Source organism: Bos indicus x Bos taurus, chromosome 5 (genome assembly GCF_003369695.1).
Source record: "Bos indicus x Bos taurus breed Angus x Brahman F1 hybrid chromosome 5, Bos_hybrid_MaternalHap_v2.0, whole genome shotgun sequence".
Classification (NCBI taxonomy): Eukaryota; Metazoa; Chordata; class Mammalia; order Artiodactyla; family Bovidae; genus Bos; species Bos indicus x Bos taurus.
In genome coordinates this window covers 90,643,387-90,668,483 of record NC_040080.1, presented here as the reverse complement: position 1 = coordinate 90,668,483, position 25,097 = coordinate 90,643,387, and the positions used below count along the sequence as shown (strand labels likewise).

Here is a 25,097-nt window from a genome sequence, read left to right as displayed (position 1 = left end):
TCATGTGAAATGCTGGGTTGGATGAAGCACATGCTGGAATCAAGATTGCTGGGAGAAATATCAATAACCTCAGATACAAAGATGACACCACCATTTGGCAGAAAGAGAAGAACTAATGAGCTTCTTGATGAAAGTTAAAGAGGAGAATGAAAAAGTTGGCTTAAAACTCAACATTCAGAAAACTAAGATCGTGGCATCTGGTCCCATCACTTCATGGCAAATTGATGGGGAGCAATGGAAACAGTGACAGACTTTATTTTTATGGGCTCCAAAATCACTGCAGATGATGACTGCAGCCATGAAATTAAAAGACGCCTGCTTCTTGGAAGAAAAGCTATGACCAACCTAGACAGCATATTCAAAAGCAGAGACATTACTTTGCCAACAAAAGTCCGTCTAGTCAAAGCTATGGTTTTTCCAGTAGTCATGTATGGACGTGAGATTTGAACTATAAAGAAAGCTGAGTGCTGAAGAATTGATGCTTTTGAACTATGGTGCTGGAGAAGACTCCTGAGAGTCCCTTGGACTGCAAGGAGATCCAACCAGTCAATCCTAAAGGAAATCAGTCCTGAATATTCATTGGAAGGACTGATGCCGAAGCTGAAACTCCAACACTTTGGCCACCTGATGATAAGAACTGACTCATTGAAAAAGACCCTGATGCTGGGAAAGACTGAAGGCGGAAGAAGGGGACAACAGAGGATAAGATGGTTGGATGGCATCACGGATGCAACGGACATGAGTTTGAGTAGGCTCCGGGAGTTGGTGATGGACAGGGAAACCTGGCATGCTGCAGTCGCAAAGAGTCGCATACAACTGAGCGACTGAAGTGAACTGAACTGATGCTGCTGTTATTCCCAAAGAACAGATTTATACTGCTTTATTCTTTGAACTTTTCTATATTTTTTCATTTTTCCTCAATAGAATATAGTTTTGGTTATTATAAAGATTTCCACATGACAAGAATTTATTTTACTCTCTTTTTTATACTCTGGGAGAAGTAAGCTCTAAGCAAACAAAAAAATGCCTAATTACTTGTTTTACATAAAAAATGTATATTCGTTTATGGAAAAATATGTTAAGTATATATATACGTTTTTCACTTAGAGTACTAGGTGTCTGGGAAGAATGCAAATTTTTCACATGTATAGAATTCAACCTTGTCTCATAATATCCAAGAATAACTTCAGAATGGTTTCCACCAGCAATTATTTTCATTACTAAAAGATTATCATAGACATATAGTTAAATAGAATAGAATGTCCAAAAATAGACCAACACAAATATATTCATTTAAATTTCAAAAAAAGGACGAGTGTAATTCAATGGGGGAAAGGATAACCTTTTCAACAAATGATGCTGGAATATCTGGATATCTACATGGAAAAACCTTTACCCTTACTTGCCACTGTATACCAAAAAATTAACATGAAACGAATCATAAAACAACAGGTAAGAGATGAAACTATAAAATTTCTAGAACTACAAAACATAGACAAAAATCTTTGAAACCTTGGGTTAGACAAACATTTCTTAGACAGAATTCAAAAAACCACAAAGCTGTAAAAGAAAAAAATTGATAAACTGCACTTCATCAAAACTTAAAACTTCTGCTTTCTGTAATGTAGTCTGAAGCCAGGGAATGTGATACCTCTAGCTCTGTACTTATTTGTCAAGACTGTTTTGACTATTATGAGTCTTTTTGCCTCCAAACAAATTTTTAAATTATTTGTTCTAGGTCTGTGAAAAAAGCCACTGTAAATTGCCTTGGGTATTTTAACAGTATTAATTCTTTCAATCCCTGAGCACAGTATATCTTTCCATCGGTTTGTGTCATCCTCAGTTTCTTTCATCAGCATAGCTTTCTGAATCCAGCTCTTTTACCACTTTAGGTAGGTTTATTCCTAGGTTTTTATTCTTTTTTGATGCAATTGCAAACGGAATTGTTTTCTTAATTTCTCCTTCTGAGAGTTACTTTATAAAAATGCAACAGATTTTTGTATATTAATTTTGTATTCTGCAACTTCACCATATTCATTGGTGAGCTCCAGTAATTTTTTGGTGGCATCATTAGGATTTTCTGTGTATAGTATCATGTCTTCTGCAAATAGTGACAGTTTTACTTTTTCCTTTCCAGTTTAGATTCTTTTTATTTCTTTTCCTTGTCTGAGAATATACAATGGAGAAAAGACAGTTTCTTCAATAGGTCATGCTCGAAAAACTGGACAGCTAAATGTAAACAATAAAATCAGAACATTTTCTCAAATCATATACAAAAATAAACTCAAAATGAATTAAAGACCTAAATGCAAGACCAGGAATCATAAAACTCCTAGAAGAAAACATATGCAGAACACTTTTTGGCAGAAATCACAGCAATTTTTTTTTTTTGGATCTGTGACCTAAAGCAAAAGAAACAAGAACAAAAATAAATAAATGGGACCTAATTAAACTTAAAAGCTTTTGCACAGCAAAGAAAACCATCAATAAAACAATATACTGAATGGGAGAAAACATTTGCAAATGATATGACTCATAAGGGAATCATATCCAAAATATATAAACAGCTTATACAATTCAACATCAAAAAAATAAATCAATTTTTTAAAAAGGGCAGGGGAAAAAAAAAAGAAAAAAAAATAAAAAGGGCAGGAGACCTGAATAGACATTTTTCCAAAGAAGATATGCAGATGACCAACAGTGTATGAAAAGATGCTCAGCATCATTAATCATCAGAGAAACAGCAAATCAAAGCCACAATGAGATATCACCCCACACCTATCAGAATGGCTATTATCAAAAAGATCATAAATAACAAATGTTGGTGTTCTGGAGAAAAGTGAACACTTGAACACTGCTGGTAGGAATGTAAACTGGTACACCACTGTGGAAAACAGGATGGAGTTTCCTCAAAAAACTAGAAATAGAACTACCATATGACCCAGAAATTCCGCTCCTAGGTATATATTTAAAAAAAGATTACATTCTAACATTCATAGCAATTCATAGCAGCATTTACAATAGCCAAGATATGGAAGCAACCAAGTGCCCATCAGTTTTCATTCCAATCCTAAAGAAAGGAAATGCCAAAGAATGCTCAAACTACTGCACAATTGCACTCACCTCACACTCTAGGAAAGTAATGCTCAAAATTCCCCAAGCCAGTCTTCAGCAATACGTGAACCGTGAACTTCCAGATGTTCAAGCTGGTTTTAGAAAAGGCAGAGGAACCAGAGATCAAATTGCCAACATCCGCTGGATCATCAAAAAAGCAAGAGAGTTCCAGAAAAAATCTATTTCTGCTTTATTGACTATGCCAAGGCCTTTGACTGTGTGGATCACAATAAACTATGGAAAATTCTGAAAGAGATGGGAATACCAGACCACCTGACCTGCCTCTTGAGAAACCTATATGCAAGTCAGGAAGCAACAGTTAGAACTGGACATGGAACAACAGACTGGTTCTAAATAGGAAAAGGAGTACATCAAGCCTGTATATTGCCACCCTGGTCATTTAACTTCTATGCAGAGTACATCATGAGAAACTCTGGGCTGGAGGAAGCACAAGCTGGAATCAAGATTGCCCGGAGAGATATCAATAACCTCAGATATGCAGATGACACCACCCTTATGGCAGAAAGTGAAGAAGAACTAAAAAACCTCTTGATGAAAGTGAAAGAGGAGAGTGAAAAGGTTGGCTTAAAGCTCAACATTCAGTGCTCGCTTCGGCAGCACATATACTAAAATTGGAACGATACAGAGAAGATTAGCATGGCCGCTGCGCAAGGATGACACGCAAATTCGTGAAGCGTTCCATATTTTTGAAAGAAATCAAAGAGGACACTAATAGACGGAGAAATATACCATGTTCATGGATTGGAAGAATCAATATAGTGAAAATGATTATACTACCCAAAGCAATTTATAGATTCAATGCAATCCCTATCAAGCTACCAACGGTATTCTTCACAGAGCTAGAACAAATAATTTCACAATTTGTATGGAAATACAAAAAACCTCGAATAGCCAAAGCTATCTTGAGAAAGAAGAATGGAACTGGAGGAATCAACCTAGCTGACTTCAGGCTCTACTACAAAGCCACAGTCATCAAGACAGTATGGTACTGGCACAAAGACAGAAATATAGATCAATGGAACAAAATAGAAAGCCCAGAGATAAATCCACGCACATATGGACACCTTATCTTTGACAAAGGAGGCAAGAATATACAATGGATTAAAGACAATCTCTTTAACAAGTGGTGCTGGGAAAACTGGTCAACCACTTGTAAAAGAATGAAACTAGACCACTTTCTAACACCATACACAAAAATAAACTCAAAATGGATTAAAGATCTAAACGTAAGACCAGAAACTATAAAACTCCTAGAGGAGAACATAGGCAAAACACTCTCCGACACACATCACAGCAGGATCCTCTATGACCCACCTCCCAGAATATTGGAAATAAAAGCAAAAATAAACAAATGGGACCTAATTAAACTTAAAAGCTTCTGCACAACAAAGGAAACTATTAGCAAGGTGAAAAGACAGCCCTCAGAATGGGAGAAAATAATAGCAAATGAAGCAACTGACAAACAACTAATCTCAAAAATATACAAGCAACTCCTACAGCTCAATTCCAGAAAAATAAATGACCCAATCAAAAAATGGGCCAAAGAACTAAATAGACATTTCTCCAAAGAAGATATACAGATGGCTAACAAACACATGAAAAGATGCTCAACATCACTCATTATCAGAGAAATGCAAATCAAAACCACTACGAGGTACCATTTCACGCCAGTCAGAATGGCTGCGATCCATAAGTCTACAAGCAATAAATGCTGGAGAGGGTGTGGAGAAAAGGGAACCCTCTTACACTGTTGGTGGGAATGCAAACTAGTACAGCCACTATGGAGAACAGTGTGGAGATTCCTTAAAAAACTGGAAATAGAACTGCCTTATGACCCAGCAATCCCACTTCTGGGCATACACACTGAGGAAACCAGAAGGGAAAGAGACACGTGTACCCCAATGTTCATCACAGCACTGTTTATAATAGCCAGGACATGAAAGCAACCTAGATGTCCATCAGCAGATGAATGGATAAGAAAGCAGTGGTACATATACACAATGGAGTATTACTCAGCCATTAAAAAGAATACATTTGAATCAGTTCTAATGAAGTGGATGAAACTGGAGCCTATTATACAGAGTGAAGTAAGCCAGAAAGAAAAACACCAATACAGTATACTAACACATATATATGGAATTTAGAAAGATGGTAACAATAACCCTGTATACGAGACAGCAAAAGAGACACTGATGTATAGAACAGTCTTTTGGACTCTGTGGGAGAGGGAGAGGGTGGGATGATTTGGGAGAATGGCATTGAAACATGTATAATATCATATATGAAACAAGTCGCCAGTCCAGGTTCGATGCACGATACTGGATGCTTGGGGCTGGTGCACTGAGACGACCCAGAGGGATGGTATGGGGAGGGAGGAGGGAGGAAGGTTCAGGATGGGGAACACATGTATACCTGTGGTGGATTCATTTCAATATTTGGCAAAACCAATACAATATTGTGAAAAAAAAAAAAAAGCTCAACATTCAGAAAACTAAGATCATGGCATCTGGTCCTATCACTTCATGGGAAATAGATGGGGAAACACTGGCTAACTTTATTTTTCTGGGCTCCAAAATCACTACAGATGGTGACTGCAGCTATGAAATTAAAAGAGGCTTACTCCTTGGAAGAAAAGTTATGGCCAACCTAGACAGCATATTAAAAAGCAGAGACATTACTTTGCCAACAAAGGTCCGTCTAGTCAAAGCTATGGTTTTTCCAGTAGTCATGTATGGACGTGAGATCTGGACTACAAAGAAAGCTGAGTGCTGAAGAATTGATGCTTTTGAACTGTGGTGTTGGTGAAGACTCTTGAGAGTCCCTTGGACTGCAAAGAGATCCAACCAGTCAGTTCTAAAGGAAATCAGTCCTGAATATTCATTGGAAGGACTGATGCTAAAGCTGAAACTCCAATACTTTGGGCACCTGATGCGAAGAGATGACTCATTGGAAAAGACCCTAATTCTATGGAAGATTGAAGGCAGGAGGAGAAGGGGATGACAGAGGATGAGATGGTTGGATGGCATCACCAATGCAACGGACATGAGTTTGGGTAGGCTCTGGGAGTTGGCGACGGACAGGGAAGCCTGGTGAGCTCCAGCTCATGGGGTCGCAAAGAGTCAGACATGACTGAGTGACTGAACTGAACAAAGTGTAGTTGGGCTATGCTTTCTTTAAAAATGGGGAAATTTTCAAGAGAGCTTAACCCTAGAGGATAGGAGGTAGTAGTCATCGATAAAACCAGAAAGATAAGCAGGGGCCAGTTTTTACCAGGTATTGAAAGGCATATTAAGGAATTTGAAGTCTACTGTAGGAGAACTGGGGAGCCAATAAACGTTATGCCTTAAAGCATGGATTATCTACATCAGAATCACTTAAAAATCTTACTGAAAGTGCCTACTCCTATATTCTGCTCCAAACCTATTGAATCAAAATCACTGGGGTAAAGTCCTCAAATCTATGTTTTTTTAAACAACGATGGCAAGTAATTTCTTACACATATTGAAGTTTGTACAGTATAGTGTTTAAGGCCAGGGAATGATATGATCAGGTGAATATCAGGAAAGATAACCGGTGCAACATGAAGAACAGTTTAGAAGGTGGCAAAACTGGAGGCTAGGAGACACACTAGGTGACTGTTGGACTAGTCTAGGTAAGAGAAGTTGATGATCTTAACTAGGTTAGGACTGGAGTTTGAGAAAAGATGAATTGGAGAATTTGTGAATGTCAAATTATTTGGAAGATGAATTGTCAAGGCTTGACGATTTGCTGGAGTATGGAGATAACCTGTGAAACTGGATGAATGTTGGTGGTATTTCCTGATTTAGAGAATCCAGGAAAACTAGCAAATCCTGATGGTGATGGTGGAAGAGTAGAAAGCAAAAACCAAGTTCAACTGTGCACATGGGGACTTAAAAGGTGAGAGATCTAGTAGGCAGCTGGAGGATAGCTCCATAGTTGCTAAGGGAAATCTATTCATAAGATATAGCTATAGCAGAGGCAGATTTGCTGTGAAGCTGATGAAGTTAATCTTCAGGTCTCTTGCAAAGGCTCCTTTCATGGCTCTGAGACAAACCCTTAGAATTCTGTATTTGAAGAGCTATATCAATTTTCTTAAATTGTGTGAACTTACTTTTCTTAATTTCTTAATTTTCCAACTAGATAAAAAGCCTCAGAAAACCTTGAATCTTATTTCTGAGCTATATAGGTAAAAAATCATCAGCATATGGATGGTAACAAAGGATCCTGAAAAGGATGAGATTACCTTAGAAGAATATAGTAATAGAATAGAGTAAGAATATAGTATAGAATAGAGTAAGACACCTCAGAGGTCTTAATATGTTACATGTTCTTTTCCAGGAGTAAATATTATTTTAAATTAGATATAAAGAAAAATCAGGGGAAATTTTTAAATAAACAATGTAAAAAGTCTGTAGTCATATGATACACTATGATTTAATTGAAACTAAAAGCTTTGTACATTTATATTAAAATATATATTAAATTAATATAAAAAATATATTAAAATTACTTAAATTTGCCTTTTTGGGTAGGCCCATAAGGAATCATTCTGATAACCATATATGAAAAAATTAAACTCTTGGAGATTTTTTTTCTAACTTTTAAAAGAAGGATGAAAACTTAAGAAATATTGTGGTTCTTATCTAAATACTTTTAGAATCGGATAAATATTTGCTAGTAATAGATAATATATATGTCATATATAATATATAGATAAGTGTATCATTTACTCTTTGCCTTAAAAAAATCTATTCTAGCTCAATCATTGGCCTTTTCTTCTTCATTCTTAAAAATTGTCAAGGAAAGGAAATCTTTAATAATGTTCCATAATCAGAAATCTCTTATGTCTAACCTAAATCTATGATTCTTATGAAGGAAGAGGGCCATTTTTAAAAAATCAGCCTTATTATGTTTTACATACATTAAAATTCATCAGTTTTAAGTAACATTTCAATGTGGTTTTGACAAATGTGTACAGCAGTGTAACTATCATCACCATCCAGATATTTCTATTACCCTTTGTATTCAGTCTCCCCCACAGTCTCTTACCCCTGCCCCAGGCAACCACTGATCTGTTTTCTGTCTTAGTAGTTTTTAAAAAAAAATTTATTTATTTGGCTGTGCCAGGTCTTAGTTGGGGCACGCAGAATCTTCGTTGCAGCATGGGAACGCTTAGTTGTGGTATGTGGCATCTAGTTCCCTGACCAGGAATTGAACTCAGTCCTCCTGCATTGGGAATGCAAAGTCTTAGCCACTGGACCACCAGGAAAATGCATGTCATTGCAATTTGACTTTACTAGAATTTTATGTTAAAGTTCATAGTCTTTTGTGTCTGTCTCTGGCTTCTTTCACTTAACATAATGCTTCTGATATTATCCATGTTCTCTCAGTAGTTCATTCCTTTTTAAAACTAAGTAGTATATTGCATTGTATGGATATATCACAATTTATTGATTCACTAGTTATTGGACATTTGTTATTTCTAGTTGGGGCCTATTATGAATAAAATTGCTATGAATGTTTACATATAAGTTAAATACCAGTCCATATTGACATTGGTTTTTATTTCTCTAGGGTAAATACTTAGAAGTGGGATTGCTTAGGAGTGAGTTGCATTCAGCATTGGTCCTTCCAATGAATATGCAGGACTGATTTCTTTTAGGATTGACTGGTTGGATCTCCTTGCAGTCCAAGGGACTCTCAAGCGTCTTCTCCAACACCACAATTCAAAAGCCATCAATTCTTCAGCGCTCAGCTTTCTTTATAGTCCAACTCTCACATCCATACATGACCACTGGAAAAACCATACCCTAGACTAGACGAACCTTTGTTGTCAAAGTAATATCTCTGCTTTTTAATATGCTTTCTAGGTTGGTCATAACTTTTCTTCCAAGAAGCAAGGGTCTTTAATTTCATGGCTATAGTCACCATCTGCAGTGATTTTGGATTTCCCAAGAAAATAAAGTCTCTCACTGTTTCCCCATCTATTTCCCATGAAGTGAGGGACCAGATGCCATGATCTTAGTTTTCTGAATGTTGAGCTTTAAGCCAACTTTTTCACTCCCCTCTTTCATTTTCATCAAGAGGCTCTTTAGTTCTTCGCTTTCTGCCATAAGGGTGGTGTCATCTGCATATCTGAGGTTATTGATATTTCTACTGGCAATCTTGATTCCAGCTTGTGCTTCCTCCAGCCCAGCATTTCTCATGATGTACTCTGCATAGAAGTTAAATAAGCAGGGTGACAATATACAGCCTTGACGTACTCCTTTCCCAATTTGGAACCAGTCTGTTGTTCCACGTCCAGTTCTAACTGTTGCTTCTTGACCTGCATACAGATTTCTCAGGAGGCAGGTAAGATGATCTGGTATTCCCATCTCTTTAGGAATTTCCCACAGTTTATTGTGATCCACACAGTCAAAGGCTTTGGCGTAGTCAAGAAAGCAGAAGTAGATGTTTTTCTGGAACTCTTTTGGTTTTTTGATGATCCAGTGGATGTTGGCATTTTGATCTCTGGTTCCTCTGCCTTTTCTAAATCCAACTTGAACATCTGGAAGTTCATGGTTCTTGTACTGTTGAAGCCTGGCTTGGAGAATTGTGAGCATTACTTTACCAGTGTGTGAGGTGAGTGCAATTGTGTGGTAGTTTGAGCATTCTTTGGCATTGCCTTTCTTTGGGACTGGAATGAAAACTGACCTTTTCCAGTCCTGTGGCCACTGCTGAGTTTTCCGAATTTGCTGGCATACTGAGTGCAGCACTTTCACAGCAGCATCTTTTAGGATTTGAAATAGGTGAACTGAAATTCCATCACCTCCACTAGCTTTGTTCATAGTAATGCTTCCTAAGGCCCACTTGACTTTGCATTCCAGAATATCTGGCTCTAGGTTGGTGATCACACCATCATGATTATCTGGGTCGAGAAGATCTTTTTTGTCTAGTTCTTCTCCTGTCTATCTATCCTTTCAGTGAACCAACCAAACACATACCCCCCTGTCTTTCTTTATATGTATATATATTTATATTTACTTGGCTGTGCAAGGTCTTAGCTGCAGTATGCAGGATTTTTCATCTTTGTTGCAACATACAGGATCTTTAGTTGCAACATGCAAACTCCTAGCTGGGACATGTTGGACTCAGCTCTCTAATCAGGGATTGAACTTGGGCCCCCTGCACTGAACCACCAAGGAAGTCCCCCTCCAATCAATTTTCTTTTTAATATAATGTTGATAAATAGAATACATTTAATCCAGAGTATTTTTAAATGATTGACTTATTTTATTTCAGATACTGAATTGCAAGTGATGACAGTGCCAAATAATGACTTCAGGAAAATTTTCTAACAAATCTGCGACTACTCAAGATTTCCTTCCCACTATTGTACAAGCACCATTAGAATAAAATGCAATTAAGTTTGTTTTTGAATATTATCAAAGCCACAATCATCTAAAGTTAGGACAATAATGTATTAGAAATACACTCTGTTGTGGCTGACGTAACTTCTTTTAAAGCAACACATACCATTACCAATACAGCAGTTGATTCAGCTGTGCACTGGAGATAAATCACAAGGTGTTTTCTACAAAAGTGTAGATGTCTGATCAATTATAGCACTTATTTGGCATTCCCTTCTATAATATTTTTAAATATCTTCATATAATTTCTTTTGCAATATGGAATAAAGGATGGGCACAGTGAAGGACAGAAATGGTAAAGACCTAATATAAACAGAAGAAATTAAGAAGAGGTGGCAAGAATACACAGAAGAACTATACAAAAACGGTCTTAATGATCTGGATAACCATGGTGGTTTGGTCACTCACCTAGAGCCAGACTTCCTGGAGTGTGAAGTCAAGTGGGCCTTAGGAAGCATTACTACGAACAAAGCTAATGGAAGCAAATTTGGAAAACTCAGCAGTGGCCACAGGGCTGGAAAAGGTCAGTTTTCATTCCAATCCCAAAGAAGGCAATGCCAAAAAATGTTCAAATTACCCTACGATTTTCCTCATTTCACATACTAGTAAGTATTAGTTGTTTCATTGTGTCCAGCTCTTCGCAACCCCATGGACTATATATAGCCTGCCAGGCTCCTCTGTCCATGGGATTCTCCAGGCAAGAATACTGGCATTTCTTTCTCCAGGGGGTCTTCCCAACCCAGAGATTGAACCCTGGCCTTGTGTACTGGAGGCATATTCTTTACCATCCGAGCCAAGTAAGGTTATGCTAAAAAACTTCCAGATATACAAGTTGGGTTTAGAAAAGGCAGAGGAATCAGAGATCAAATTGCCAACATTGGTTGGATTATAGAAAAAGCAAAGGAATTCCAGAAAAACATCTACTTTTGCTTCATTTATTATGTGAAAGCCTTTGACTGTGTCGACCACAACAAACTGTGAAAAATTCTTAAGGAGATGGGAATACCAGGCTACCTTATCTGTCTCCCAAGAAATCTGAACACAAGTCAAGAAGCAACAGAACCTGATATGGAATAGCCGATCAGTTCAAAATTGGGAAAGAGTACTACAACAAGGCTGTATATTGTCACCCTGCTTATTTAACTTATTTTGCATATAAGTTACATCATGGGAAATGCCGGGCTGGATGAATCACAAGCTGCAATCAAGATTGCCAGAAGAAATATCAACAACCTCCAATATGCAGATGTTATCACTCTTAACGGCAGAAATTGAAGAGGAACTAAAGAGCCTCTTGATGAAAGTGAAAGAGGAGAGTGAAAAAGCTAGTTTGAAACTCAACAGTCAAAAAACTAAGATCATGGCATCCGGTCCCATCACTTCATGGTAAATAGACGGGGAAAAAAGTGGAAGCAGTGACAGACTTTATTTTCTTGGGCTCCAAAATCACTGAAGATGGTGACAGCAGCCACAAAATTAAAAGATGCTTGCTTCTTAGAAGGAAAGGTATGACAAACCTAGACAGTATATTAAAGAGCAGAGACATCTCTTTGCTGACAAAGGTCTGTCTAGTCAAAGCTATGGTTTTTCTAGTAGTCAGGTTCAGATGTGAGAGTTGGATCATAGGAAATGCTGAGCATGGAAGAATTGATGCTTTTGAACTGTGGTGTTGGGTAAGACTCTTGAATTTTCTTTGACTGCAAGGAGATCAAACCAGTCAATCCTAAAGGAACTTAATTCCTGAATATTCATTGGAAGGACTGATGAAGCTGAAGCTTCAGTACTCTGGCCATCTGATGTGAAGAGCCAACTCATTGGAAAAGATGCTGATGCTGGGAAAGATTGAAGGCAAAAGGAGAAGAGGGTGGCAAAGGATGAGATAGTTAGATAGCATCACTGACTCAATGGACATGAATTTGAGCAAACTCCAGGAGATAGTGGAAGACAGAGGAGACTGGTGTGCTGTAGTCCAGGGGGTTGCAAAGAGTCAGATAGGACTTAGTGACTGAGCAACAACTACTACTCTTGTGTTTTCATTTTCTTTGGATAAATACCCCAAAGTGGAATTGTTGTATCATAAAGTAGGTGTATTTTTAACCTTTTGAGAAATCTCCGTACTATTTTCCACAGTGGTTGCATCAACTTCAGTTCAGTTCAGTTGCTCAGTTGTGTCCAACTCTTTGTGACCCCATGGACTGCAGCACAAGGCTTCCCCATCCATCACCAACTCCCAGAGCTTGCTCAAACTCATGTCTATTGAGTCGGTGATGCCATCCAACCATCTCATCCTCTGTCATCCCCTTCTCCTCCTGCCTTCAATCTTTCCCAGTATCAGGGTCTTTTCCAATGAGTCAGTTCTTAGCATCAGGTGGCCAAAGAACTGGACGTTCAACTTCAGCATCAGTCCTTCCAATGAATATTCAGGACTGATCTCCTTTAGGACTGACTGGTTGGATCTCCTTGTAGTCCAAGTGACTCTCAACATTTCCACTAACAGTTCACAAGTGTTCCCTTTCTCCACATCTCACCAGCACTTGTTATTTCTTGTCTTTTTGATATAGACATTCTACCACGTGTAAGGTGATATCTCATGTGGTTTCTGTTTGGACTTCTCGGAGTTCGGTCCTGGGTGTTCTTTGGAAGGAATGATGCTAAAGCTGAAACTCCAGTACTTTGGCCACCTCATGCGAAGAGTTGACTCATTGGAAAAGACTCTGATGCTGGGAGGGATTGGGGGCAGGAGGAGAAGGGGACGACAGAGGATGAGATGGCTGGATGGCATCACCGACTCGATGGACGTGAGTTTGAGTGAACTCTGGGAGTTGGTGATGGACAGGGAGTTCTGGCATGCTGCAGTTCATGGGGTTGCAAAGAGTCGGACACGACTGAGCGACTGAACTAAACTAAACTGAACTGAATGATTAATGCTGTGCATCTTTTTATGAACCTGTTTACCTTCTGTATGTCTTATATTGAAAAGTGTGTATTCAAAGCTTCAACCTATTTTTAACTGACCTTTATTTGCTATTGAGTTGTATGAGTTTTTTTTATACATTTCGGGTATTACTTCATTATTAGATATATATGATCTCCCATTCAGTAAGTTGCCTTTTCATTTTGTTGATGGTCTCCTTAGCTGTGTAGAAGCTTTTTAGTATGATGTAGTCCTATTTATTTTTGATTTTGTGGCTTTTGCTTTTGGTGTTAGATTAAAAAAATCATCAACAGACCTATGTCAAGGAGCTTACTGTCTTTGTTTTTTCTTCTGGGAGTTTTATGGCTTCAGGTTTTACATTCAAGTCTTTAATGTCTTTGAATTAATTTTTGTTTATGGTGTAAGACAGTTTCCTCAACACCATTTACTAAAGAGATAATCCTTTCCCCATTACATATTACTGGAACCTTTGTCATAAGTTGAAAGTTGAAAGTTAAGTCGCTCAGTCGTGTCCGACTCTTTGCGACCCCGTGGACTGTAGCCCACCAGGCTCCTCCGTCCATGGGATTCTCCAGGCAAGAATACTGGAGTGGGTTGCCATTTCCTTCTCCAGAGGATCTTCCTGACCCAGGGATCGAACCCAGGTCTCCCGCATTAGAGGCAGACGCTTTAACCTCTGAGCCACCAGGGAAGCCGTTGTCATAAGTTAATTGATCATATATGCATGGGTTTATTTCTGGGTTCTTTATTCTGTTCCATTGATCTACATGTCTATTTTTAGGCCAATGCCATATTGTTTTAATTATAAAAGATTTATAATATAAAGTCAGGGAGTATGATGTCTCCAGCTTTGTTCTTGTTTCTCAAGATTACTTTGGCTATTCAGTTGTGGGTTTTTCTTTGTTTGTTTGTTTGTTTTGGTTTTGGTGTGGTTCCATTCAAACTTAAGGAGTACTTCCATTCCTTTGAAAAATGCCATTGGGAATTTGACAAGGATCGCACTGAGTCTCTAGATTGCTTTGGATTGTATGGACATTTTAAGAATATTGATTTTTCCAATCCACGAGCCCAGAATATGTTTCCATTTGTCTGTGTCTTCTTCCATTTCTTTCATTAATGTTTTATAGTTTTCAATATATAGGTTTTCCACCTCCTTGATTAAATTTATTCCTAAGTATTTTATTCTTTTTGATGCAGTTGTAAATGGGATTATTTTCTTCATTTCTCTTTCTGATATTCCATTGCCAGTGTACAGAACTGCAATAGGCTTTGTGTGTTGATTTTGTAGCTTGTAACTTTACTGAACATATTTATTAGTTCTAGTACTTTTTTAATGGAGTCTTTGGCATGAATTTTAAACTAAAATACTGTGTCTATACCTGTACTTTCAGTGTGACTTGCTATTTCTTGACTATCTACTATCAGTTTTCATTCTTTTTCCAATATTATCTCACAATAATCAGACTATGAATAAATGCTTAATTACAATTCATTTCAGCAAACAAGATGCTCACGTCACTGCCAAAGAAGTGTAGTTCAGACATGGATGCTGACTGATATTTTTGGTTTCAGTTCAGTTCAGTCACTCAGTCGTGTCCGACTCTTTGCAACCCCACGGACTACAGTATGCCAGACCTCTCTATCCATCATCAACTCCCGGCGTTTACTCAAACTCACGTCCACTGAATCGTTGATGCCATCCAACCACCTCATTCTCTGTCATCCCCTTCTCCTCCTGCCTTCAATCTTTCCCAGCATCAGGCTCTTTTCAAATGAGTCAGTTTTTCACATCAGGTGGCCAAAGTATTGGAGTTTCAGCTTCAACATCAGTCTTTCCAATGAATATTCAGGACTGATTTCCTTTAGGATTAACTAGTTGGATCTCCTTGCTGTCCAAGGGACTCTCAAGAGTATTCTCCAACACCACAGCTCAAAAGCATCAATTCTTCAGTGCTCAGCTTTCTTTATAGTCCAACTCTCACATCCATACATGACTACTGGAAAAACCATAGCTTTGACTAGACGGACCTTTGTTGGCAATGTCTCTGCTTTTTAATATGCTGTCTAGGCATGCTGCGATTCATGGGGTCACAAAGAATTGGACACGACTGAGCAACTGAGCTGAACTGAACTAGGTTGGTCCTAACTTTTCTTCCAAGGAGCAAGCATCTTTTAATTTCATGGCTGCAGTCATCATCTGCAGTGATTTTGGAACCCAAGAAAATAAAGTCTCTCACTGCTTCCCCATCTATTTCCCATGAAGTGATGGGACCAGATGCCACGATCTCAGTTTTCTGAATGTTGAGTTTTAAGCCAATTTTTTCACTCTTCTCTTTCATTTTCATCAAGAGGCTCTTTAGTACTTCTTCGCTTTCTGTCATAAGGGTGGTGTCTTCTGCATGTCTGAGGTTATTGATATTTCTCCCGGCAATCCTGATTTCAGCTTGTGCTTCCTCCAGCCCAGCGTTTCTCATGACGTACTCTGCATAGAAGTTAAATAAGCAGGGTAACAATATACAGCCTTGACGTACTCCTTTCCCAATTTGGAACCAGTCTGCTGTTCCATGTCCAGTTCTAATTGTTGCTTCTTGACCTGCATACAGATTTCTCAGGAGGCAGGTCAGGTGGTCTGGTATTCCCATCTTTTTAGGAATTTCCCACAGTTTATTGTGATCCACACAGTCAAAGGCTTTGGCGTAGTCAAGAAAGCAGAAGTAGATGTTTTTCTGGAACTCTCTTGCTTTTTTGATGATCCAGCAGATGTTGGCAATTTGATCTCTGGTTCCTCTGCCTTTTCTAAATCCAGCTTGAACATCTGGAAGTTCACAGTTCTTGTATTGTTGAAGCCTGGCTTGGAGAATTTTGAGCATCACTTTGCCAGGGTGTGAGATGAGTGCAATTGTGCGGTAGTTTGAGCATTCTTTGGCATTGCCTTTCTTTGGGATTGGAATGAAAACCGACCTTTTTTGTTTTACTCAGTAGTAAGACAAAAGAAAAACAGTGAACTTCACTGTTGGGAGCTTCATTCATATATCAATGACATGAGCAAGTTCTTTATGGAACTGGATAATAACTTATGAATACTGGAAAAATACTTAAAACTTTTTGTGCTACTCAAAATGTCAAGGCCACAGTTTGATACACTGTTAAGTATTAATATTTTCTCCATTAGCCTACTGCTTGTTTTGTAAATAAAGCACTATCAGAACATAATTATGCCCACTTTCAGTGTAAAAGTTGAGTAGTTGTGACAAAGTTGTGTACTGGAAGGCCTTAATATTTACTAATAAGCTGTTTACAGAAAAAATTGCCTACAGTTGGGCTAGAAAATGAATACAAGAAGAAACCAAGTCCTTGTTTGTAGTATTTGCCAATTTCCATGTGTAAATACTCCTATTGCAGCCAATTTCATGCTACAAATGTGACAAACACACAAGCTTGAATAGTTGGGAAGAAACACATACAATGTTATATATTTCCATCCTACAGATACAGTAGACAATGTTTAGAGTTATTAGTAAAGTGAAGTAAAGAAAAGTGACATTTTCGGCATTTATTACCTCTTAACATACTTGTTAGTTTATATAATTTGACTTTTAATAGTGGTTATGCTTAACAACTAACTCATAAAAATCCCTCCAAATACAGAGATCAGGCTTAGGTGCTTGTCCATGGGATTATCCCAGAAAGAATACTGGAGTGGGTTGCCATTTCCTCCTCCAAGGGATATACCCTATCCAGGGATCAAATCCACATCTCTTGCAGCTCTTGCATTGGTGGATTCTTTTAACCACTGAGCCACGTGGAATCCCCAGTAATCAGTCCTGCAAACTGGTAAAAGCCAACTGTGGCATACAACTAGCTCTATTACCAAGAGGGTACTAAAAGAGGTGCAGGAGAACAAGTAGTTATTTGCTTAATTGGTAAGTGGCTGAGTCAAGACTGAAATCTAGGTCCAAAATTCTGACCTAAATTAGTCTTCCTAATTTCTTTAGCAGAGAATAAGGGCCTTTATTAGCTTGTTAAAAAAAAAAAAATGGAGACAGGGAATTTATTAAAGGAACGCCACACCTAATGGGATGCATTTTCTGAAGTACCATCCTATATATTTGCTAGGACTCTTAACAAAACTGGCAGGTAGCATGGGAATATGAGTCTTGATGCTTGATATCTATCCACAGTTAGTCTAGGCTGGGTATTTGAAAGAACAAAAGAAGTGACTGGTCTATAGAAATCGTCCTTAACTAGCTGCTTTGCATGCATGGGTGCTAAGTCGATTCAGTCAGGTTGGACTCTTTACTACCTATGGACAGTAGCCCGCCAGGCTCCTCGCCATGGGATTCTCCAGGCAAGTACACTGGAGTGGGTTGCCATTTCCTCCTCCAGGGGACCTTCCCAACTCAGGGATCGAACCGCTGTCTCTTAAATCCCCTGCATTGGCAGGCAGGTTCTTTACCACTAGTGCCATTTGGGAAGCCCCTTAACTGCTTTGCTGCTGCTGCTGCTAAGTCACTTCAGTCATGTCCGACTCTGTGCAACCCCATAGACGGCAGCCCACCAGGCTCCCCCGTTCCTGGGATTCTCCAGGCAAGAACACTGGAGTGGGTTGCCATTTCCTTCTCCAATGCATGAAAGTGAAAAGTGAAAGTGAAGTCTCTCATTCATGTCTGACTCTTCACGACTCCATGGACTGCAGCCTACCAGGCTCCTCCGTCCGTGGGATTTCAGTTCAGTTCAGTTCAGTCACTCAGTCGTGTCCGACTCTTTGCAACCCCATGAATCGCAGCATGCCAGGCCTCCCTGTCCATCACCAACTCCCGGAGTTCACTCAAACTCACGTCCATGAGTCAGTGATGCCATCCAGCCATCTCATCCTCTGTCGTCCCCTTCTCCTCCTGCCCCCAATCCCTCCCAGCATCAGAGTCTTTTCCAATGAGTCAACTCTTTGCATGAGGTGGCCAAAGTACTGGAGTTTCAGCTTTAGCATCATTCCTTCCAAAGAACACCCAGGGCTGATCTCCTTTAGAATGGACTGGTTGGATCTCCTTGCAGTCCAAGGGACTCTCAAGAGTCTTCTCCAACACCACAGTTCAAAAGCATCAATTCTTTGGCACTCAGCTTTCTTCACAGTCCAACTCTCACATCCATACATGACTACTGGAAAAACCATAGCCTTGACTAGACGGACCTTTGTTGGCAAAGCAATGTCTCTGCTTTCCAATATGCTATCTAGGTTGGTCATAACTTTCCTTCCAAGGAGTAAGCGTCTTTTAATTTCATGGCTGCAATCACCATCTGTAGTGATTTTGGAGCCCAAAAAACTAAACTCTGACACTGTTTCCCCATCTATTTGCCATTAGGAAGTATAAATACAGGTGTTTACGACCACGAGCCACTTCTAGTACTTATCAAGCTACTTGAATTCGAAAACTGCAGAAAACTTGTAGTTTGAACTTGACTACACCTGGGGTGCAAGAAAAGGAAAAGATACTCTGGAAGGGCACTCATGCAGCCCACATGTACCTGGGGCAAAATCTGGGGCCAGGAAGGCTAAGCACTAGGCCTCCTAACGAACTCTTAACGTTTAGAGCAGAGCTGTAAATGAAGGAATAATAATGGCTAGAGCTGCAGGAGAACTTGGGAGGCCTGCCTTTGTCCAACCCCTTCATTTACATGAAGAAACTGTGCTCTAGTCAGGTGAAACGATTTGGCGTTATGCGGTTGAGCCAGGATTAATTTATAGCTCTTTCCACTACACCCTAAGGCCTCCTTTAAAACACCCTCCCTGCACAGAACTTACCCCAAAAGCACCAAGAACCTGGTTGGTGACTGGCCTACACTTGAACCAGGACAAAACTTCTAGTCGCTATTGAGTCAATGTGGTAGCTGGGAGTCAAAGGGTTAAAGCCAAAGTACAGAAGCACTGAGCCCTAAGCCGTGCAGGTGCGTGCTCTCCTCAGAAAGGAGAGTTTAGAAACAGTCCCACGAAAATGCAGCCACGCCCCTCACGCCTCCTACGCCGCAAAACGGAGCACGGCGAACAGTCTCAAGGAAAGAACACGCAACCAGCGGCGCGCACGCCCACCCCGAGGCCGCGCAGGAGGCGGGCCGACGTGCGCGCCTCCGCGGCTGTGGGCGGGGTCCGGGGCGGGGCTCTGAGCCGGACCGGGGCGGGGCCGCAGAGAGCTGTAGGTGTTGGAGCTAGGTCGCGACAGGTGCGCGAGGCAGAACGCCAGGGACCCGTGGCGGGGCTGATAGCAGCGCAGAAGAAAGACCGCTTTTAGCCAGGTAAGGGTCTTCTCTCTCCACATCCTCCGCAGCCGGAGAGTCCACGGAGACCCCGGATTCCCTCCACACCCTTTTTCTCCCGCGACTGCTTCGGGTGAGGGGAATACAAGGAGCGTGAACCCCTCCCCCTCGAGAAAGGGAGTGGAGGAACTGCTGATCCTTTGCTCCTTCTTCACTTCTGGGTACTGTGCTGGCTGCTGCTGCTGCTAAGTCGCTTCAGTCGTGTCCGACTCTGTGTGACCCCATAGACTGCTGCCCACCAGGCTCCCCCGTTCCTGGAATTCTCCAGGCAAGAATGGGGTTGGGAGTAATTATGTAGAGCGGAGCCTTTGCTGACTGAGGGCGGGAACTGATCGGACCCCCTCCTCTTCCCTCTGGAACACTCCTTTCTCACTATATAAGTGTGGTGGAGGAAAGCGGCAGTTCAAAATTCAAAATAGTCTCCCAGAGAAATATTCTGATAATCTAACTGTTGTTTTTCATTCTTCATTTTCAGCCATTCTCTTCCTCTTCGATATTTCTCCCCTTCCATTCTGCCAGCTGAACCCTTTAAGATTCTTACACCCTTTTGAGATACGTTGATACTATAGCAGGCCTTACAGCTGGATGTGTCACCCCAGAATCGCTATCGTGTACAAGTCGCTGGCACCTGTCAATACGTGGGTGTTAATATAAGGTAATTGTACACCCCGGGCTACACCTACTAAGCCTGAAGCTGTAGGAGCTAGGAGCTAACCATCTGGCACCCTTCCTTACTGGTGCTTACGATCCTGGTGAGAGATATTTGAGCTAATATTATCTTTCACTTAATTCCAGCTTTCAAAACTCTGCCTAATCCAGGTGGTTCTATTAGCTTGACTTTTCAAGTTAGTCAAAGATACTTAGGGAGTTATTAGCCATTAAGACAGTGACCCTTTAAAGGAGAGAGGTCTTCTTTTGCATTGGATATTCTTTCGTTTGCTCTTGCTTTAGATGATTAAATGGAATACATTTCATCTGCATAATTACTATTAACAAATGATAAGTATTTTAGAAGCCATGAAATAATGCTTTGTTCTGAGGTCTGATGTAGACACAAAAGAAGATGAGCCTCAACGAGCACTTAAGTTCCTGCGGAGTTACAACCTGGATGAAGGATGATCATGTTCTAGGTTGACCTTCAAAAAAGGGAGTGTGTGTGTGTATTTGTTTTGCATTGATAGAACAACATGTAGTATGGTACTCAGTAATCACTTTAAGAACTTATTTTTTGGACAGAACATTTATTTATTTATTTTTTTTTTTTAGTTTAAATAATGTTTATTAAAATGCTATTGTTAAACAAAATTATACTTTAAATACCTTATATATATTTATTATAAAACTGGAAACTTGAAATATTTCATTTAAAATAAGTATATTAATTAAATAGAAAATTAATTTAAAAATAAACTGCTGTGTTTTTAAAATATTCCTACTTTTTAGCTACTGAATACTTAACACCCCCAGTTCACGGCTGAATCCTTGAAAGACACTCTGAAAGTTCCAGAGCATTCCAGGAGCTCACTGTTTCCTGGTCACTTGCCCAGGTGGTGGCCGCAGTCTGTCTCAGCCCTAGGAAGTCCCCCCAAACCATCCCATGGTTATTTGTCCCCTGGCCATTGCTGAGTTCTCCTCTGTCTGCAACACACTGCCAGGGTCCCATAGCCGGTCTCATCGCCTTGGCTGTTTCTCACGTTGTCCAAAATAGCTCTAAGCCTATAGTCTCACAGACTCCACCTGGCTCCTCTTTGTGCTCAAGGCCCTCCCATCGTCTCATCGCCCATAGTCTCACCCCCACCGCCGGGTTTAACTTTGTGGACAGAACACTTATTGAGTGCCGTTTGTATCGTCGATTCTGTGAATTCAAAGTTCTAAATGTTCCTATTCTAAAAGAATAAAATCAAATGGGTTAGACAGGTCAGTAGATACAACTTAGAGTATTAGTGAGGTCAGTGCTATACTAGAGATCAACCCAGAGTGCTGTAGGAGCACAGAACATACAGTGTTTTAAAAATCCCTCCTCTACTTTTCCTTGAACACAAAACAGAATAAACAACAAGAACCTCTGAGCAATACTGAGTGATTCTCTTCAGTCCATGTATTTGTGTCACTCATATTGTGTCCTGTCAACATTATAGCATTTTGATAATGGAATTATGACTTGTCATTAATTCTGTGCAGTTTGGTGAATAGCTGATGGGGCTATTTTCACCGTTCAGTATTGGGCCCGGAAGTGTTGTTATCTTGTAGTCCCTGAACTCTAGAGCAGCCTCTGGGAAGAGAACAGTGTATTGGCAACATTAGCAAAACAGTGTATTTGTAAAAATTGGCCCATTGTGTAACTTTGTTTAACTTGGTACATTCAAATTTGTTCCAGATTCTGGTTAAAGGTGGGCCAAATTTTAATCTCATAATTCTAAGGAAAGAAAGCTTCAGAAGTGAAAATAGTTCTGTTAACAGCACACCTTAAAGACAGAGGATACTTTTTCTTGCTAAGGTACCCTCAAAATGTCTTTTTCTTTCTTTTCTTTTTTTTTTTTTTTGGAGCAGGGGATGGGGTGGGGGAGGAAGAGGTCAGAAATGTTTGAAGATTCTTTGCAGAGTGTTAATGATCTGAAGTTTATGGTATTCTTGAGTATTCTTCATTTAGAGTAACTATATGAAGCATTTACTAACTGCCTGCTGTGTGCCAGTGTTCTAATATTTACAAGATGAACATGCCACAGCCTCTTCTATATGATTATGTTTTTCGTTTTTAAAATAGAGATTGTGAGTTAATAATACAGGTGATGGTTGTTTCCTCTGGCAATGTGAGCCATGGTACTTGATGAACTGGCTTTCCAGGTGGTGCAGTGATAAAGAATGCATCCGCCTGCCAATTCAGGAGACACAAGAGATGCAGGTTCGACCTCCAGGTCAGGAAGATCCCCTGAAGTAGGAAATGGCAACCCAGTCCAGTATTCTTACCTGGGAACCCCATGGACAGAGGAGACTGGTGGGCTACAGTCCATGGGGTTGCAAAAAGACTCCAATATGGCTGAGCACACATGCATGGTCTATTCACTGCATGTTTTTTGATAGGAAGTTTAGGTACTTTATTTTGGATTGTGTACAGTAATCTCCAGGCGATGTTAAGTTACTTAACACAGACTCTCAAGGTTCTTTAGTAACAAAATGAGTGGTTGTAAATTGAGTAGTTTCTGCTTGAGGGTTGAGGGATTGAGATTCTATGGTAAATGGTACTCCTGGCAGGCCCATTCTGGTGTGTTTATTCTGTGGCTGGATAGAGAGTCCTTGAGACTCAGTCAAGTTATTCTGCTAATGCAGACATCTTTTCATAAAAAAGACGAGATTTTTTTTTTTGTTTTTGTAGTTTCTTAAGCCAACATTTATTTATTATCTCTCAGTTCTGTAGATTGGAAGTCCATATCCATGGCCACCCCCATTATCAACATCCCCTCTCCAGACTAGGACATTTGTTTATCATTGACAAATTGTATATTTAATTAATGGCCTATGAGAAGGTTAATTTCATCTGATTATTACAAAAAGACAAGGTTTGACTCAACAAACAATCCATTATTTAGCATGTCAAATGATTTGTTTATATTTGAAAATGTTTCTAGAAACTTCACATGTCCAGTTTCAAGAAGTTAACATGATACTGTGATATTTTACATTATTTTTACTTTTAAATAATATTTTAATACTGCTCTGAAACTGAGAACCTGCATCTTTAGGGAAAAAAGGTAACAGTTTTTTTGTCCTTCTGATAACAAGTGTGGAGCTGTTTTTTCCCTTAATTATTCTATAACAGAGCTTACTATATGGAAACTTTACAATCCCTCAAACATGTTTTTTCTTGTACACCAAAGTATTGCCAATTTTTGTTTCATTACCAATAGATTAGTCATCCTAATATGCTTTTACTTGGTTTTAGATTTCCACAATCTTTTCCCCCCCATAAACTGAAGTTTAAACAGATAATTTAGGCACAGGACTTCTTTTCTTCACAGTCAGTTTTATTGAATAGGTACCATTTGCTCAGATTGGGCTTCCACCACCAGAATTAGAAGTTTCCCTGGTGGCTCAGATGGTAAGAATCTGCCTATAATGCTGGAGACCCAGGTTCGATCCCTGGGTCAGGAGGATCCCCTGGAGAAGGGAATGGCAACCCACTCCAATATTCTTGCCTGGAGCATTCCATGGACAGAGGAGCCTGGTGGACGACAGTCTATGGGGTCATAAAGAGTTGGACACGACTGAGTGACTAACACTTTCACTTTCTTTCACCAGAACTAGAGGAAACCAGTCTGTTCATGTGTAGTACCCAGTGATTTCCCTCTAATGGCCTTGTCACTATCCTCCTCCTTACTGCTGGCAACATTTGACCATATGGACAACTTTTCTGGTTCTTCGTATTATGTGGCTTTCTTTTTTGTGGCCACACCATGTGGCATGCAGAATATTAGTTTCCCAACCAGGGATCAAACCTGCACCCCCTGCAGTGGAAGTACAGATTTCTTAACCACTGGACCACCAGAAAAGTCCCTCATGTGGCTTTCTTGATGTGACAATGCCTGGTTCTCCATCTAGCTACTTCCTTCTATGCTCGTTCACTAATTCAGTCTTTTTGCCCCTTAAATGTGTGTGTTTGCTGTGACCCTCTCCAGCATCCTGTTCTCCTTATACTCTCCCCCTGAACAATCTGATCTATTTCCGTGACTTCAACCGACACCTCTATGTGAGTGATTTACAAATTAATCATTTTTAAAATCTTTTTTCATGTTATATACAATTCTTGTTCTATATTCATATATACAAACATACATATTTTGAAAATAAGAATTATATTGCTAATTATAGAAAATGAGGGAAAAAAATAAATTATGAAGAAGATAGACTAGCCCATAATTTGTTCTGGTGAGAAGTCCTATTTGCTTCCCTGATAGCTCAGTTGGTAAAGAATCTGCCCACAATGTGGGAGACCTGAGTTCGATCCCTGGATTGGGAAGATCCCCTGAAGAAGGGAAAGGCTACCCACTCCAGTATTCTGGCCTGGAGAATTCCATGGACTGTATAGTCCAGGTATTGCAGAGAGTCAGACATGCCTGAGCATCTTTCACTTCACTTCCTTTAAGTCTTTTTTTTTGTCTTTGATACCCACAGACACACTGACATAAACATACAGGTAGTTGGGTTCATTTTACTACAGTAGAATTTTGTATCTGCTTTTCCATCTACATCATATCATGGTTTTCCTCAACATCAAAATTATTTGAAAACAA

At 39.7% G+C, this 25,097-nt stretch overlaps 2 protein-coding genes and 1 non-coding gene across 4 annotated transcripts in view; all 3 read left to right on the top strand.

Annotated features, from left to right (window-relative positions):
- Window positions 1–18,921, top strand: part of FAM186A (family with sequence similarity 186 member A) — a 129,086-nt gene extending 110,165 nt beyond the window's left edge. Inside the window, exon 12 of the mRNA XM_027543493.1 lies at window positions 18,861–18,921. Within this exon, the coding sequence (XP_027399294.1) occupies window positions 18,861–18,921 (61 nt within the window). The remainder of the gene's footprint in view (window positions 1–18,860) is intronic.
- On the top strand, window positions 3,717–3,823 carry LOC113893889. The gene has a single exon (XR_003511402.1). It is a non-coding gene; the product is annotated as a U6 spliceosomal RNA (small nuclear RNA).
- Window positions 18,922–19,647: 726 nt separating the features above from the next.
- Window positions 19,648–25,097, top strand: part of LIMA1 (LIM domain and actin binding 1) — a 91,998-nt gene continuing 86,548 nt past the window's right edge. Inside the window, exon 1 of one of the 2 annotated variants that reach the window (XM_027542831.1) lies at window positions 19,648–19,788. The gene's annotated coding sequence lies outside the window, so the exon portion shown is untranslated. The remainder of the gene's footprint in view (window positions 19,789–25,097) is intronic. The other variant, XM_027542830.1, reaches the window with a different exon arrangement.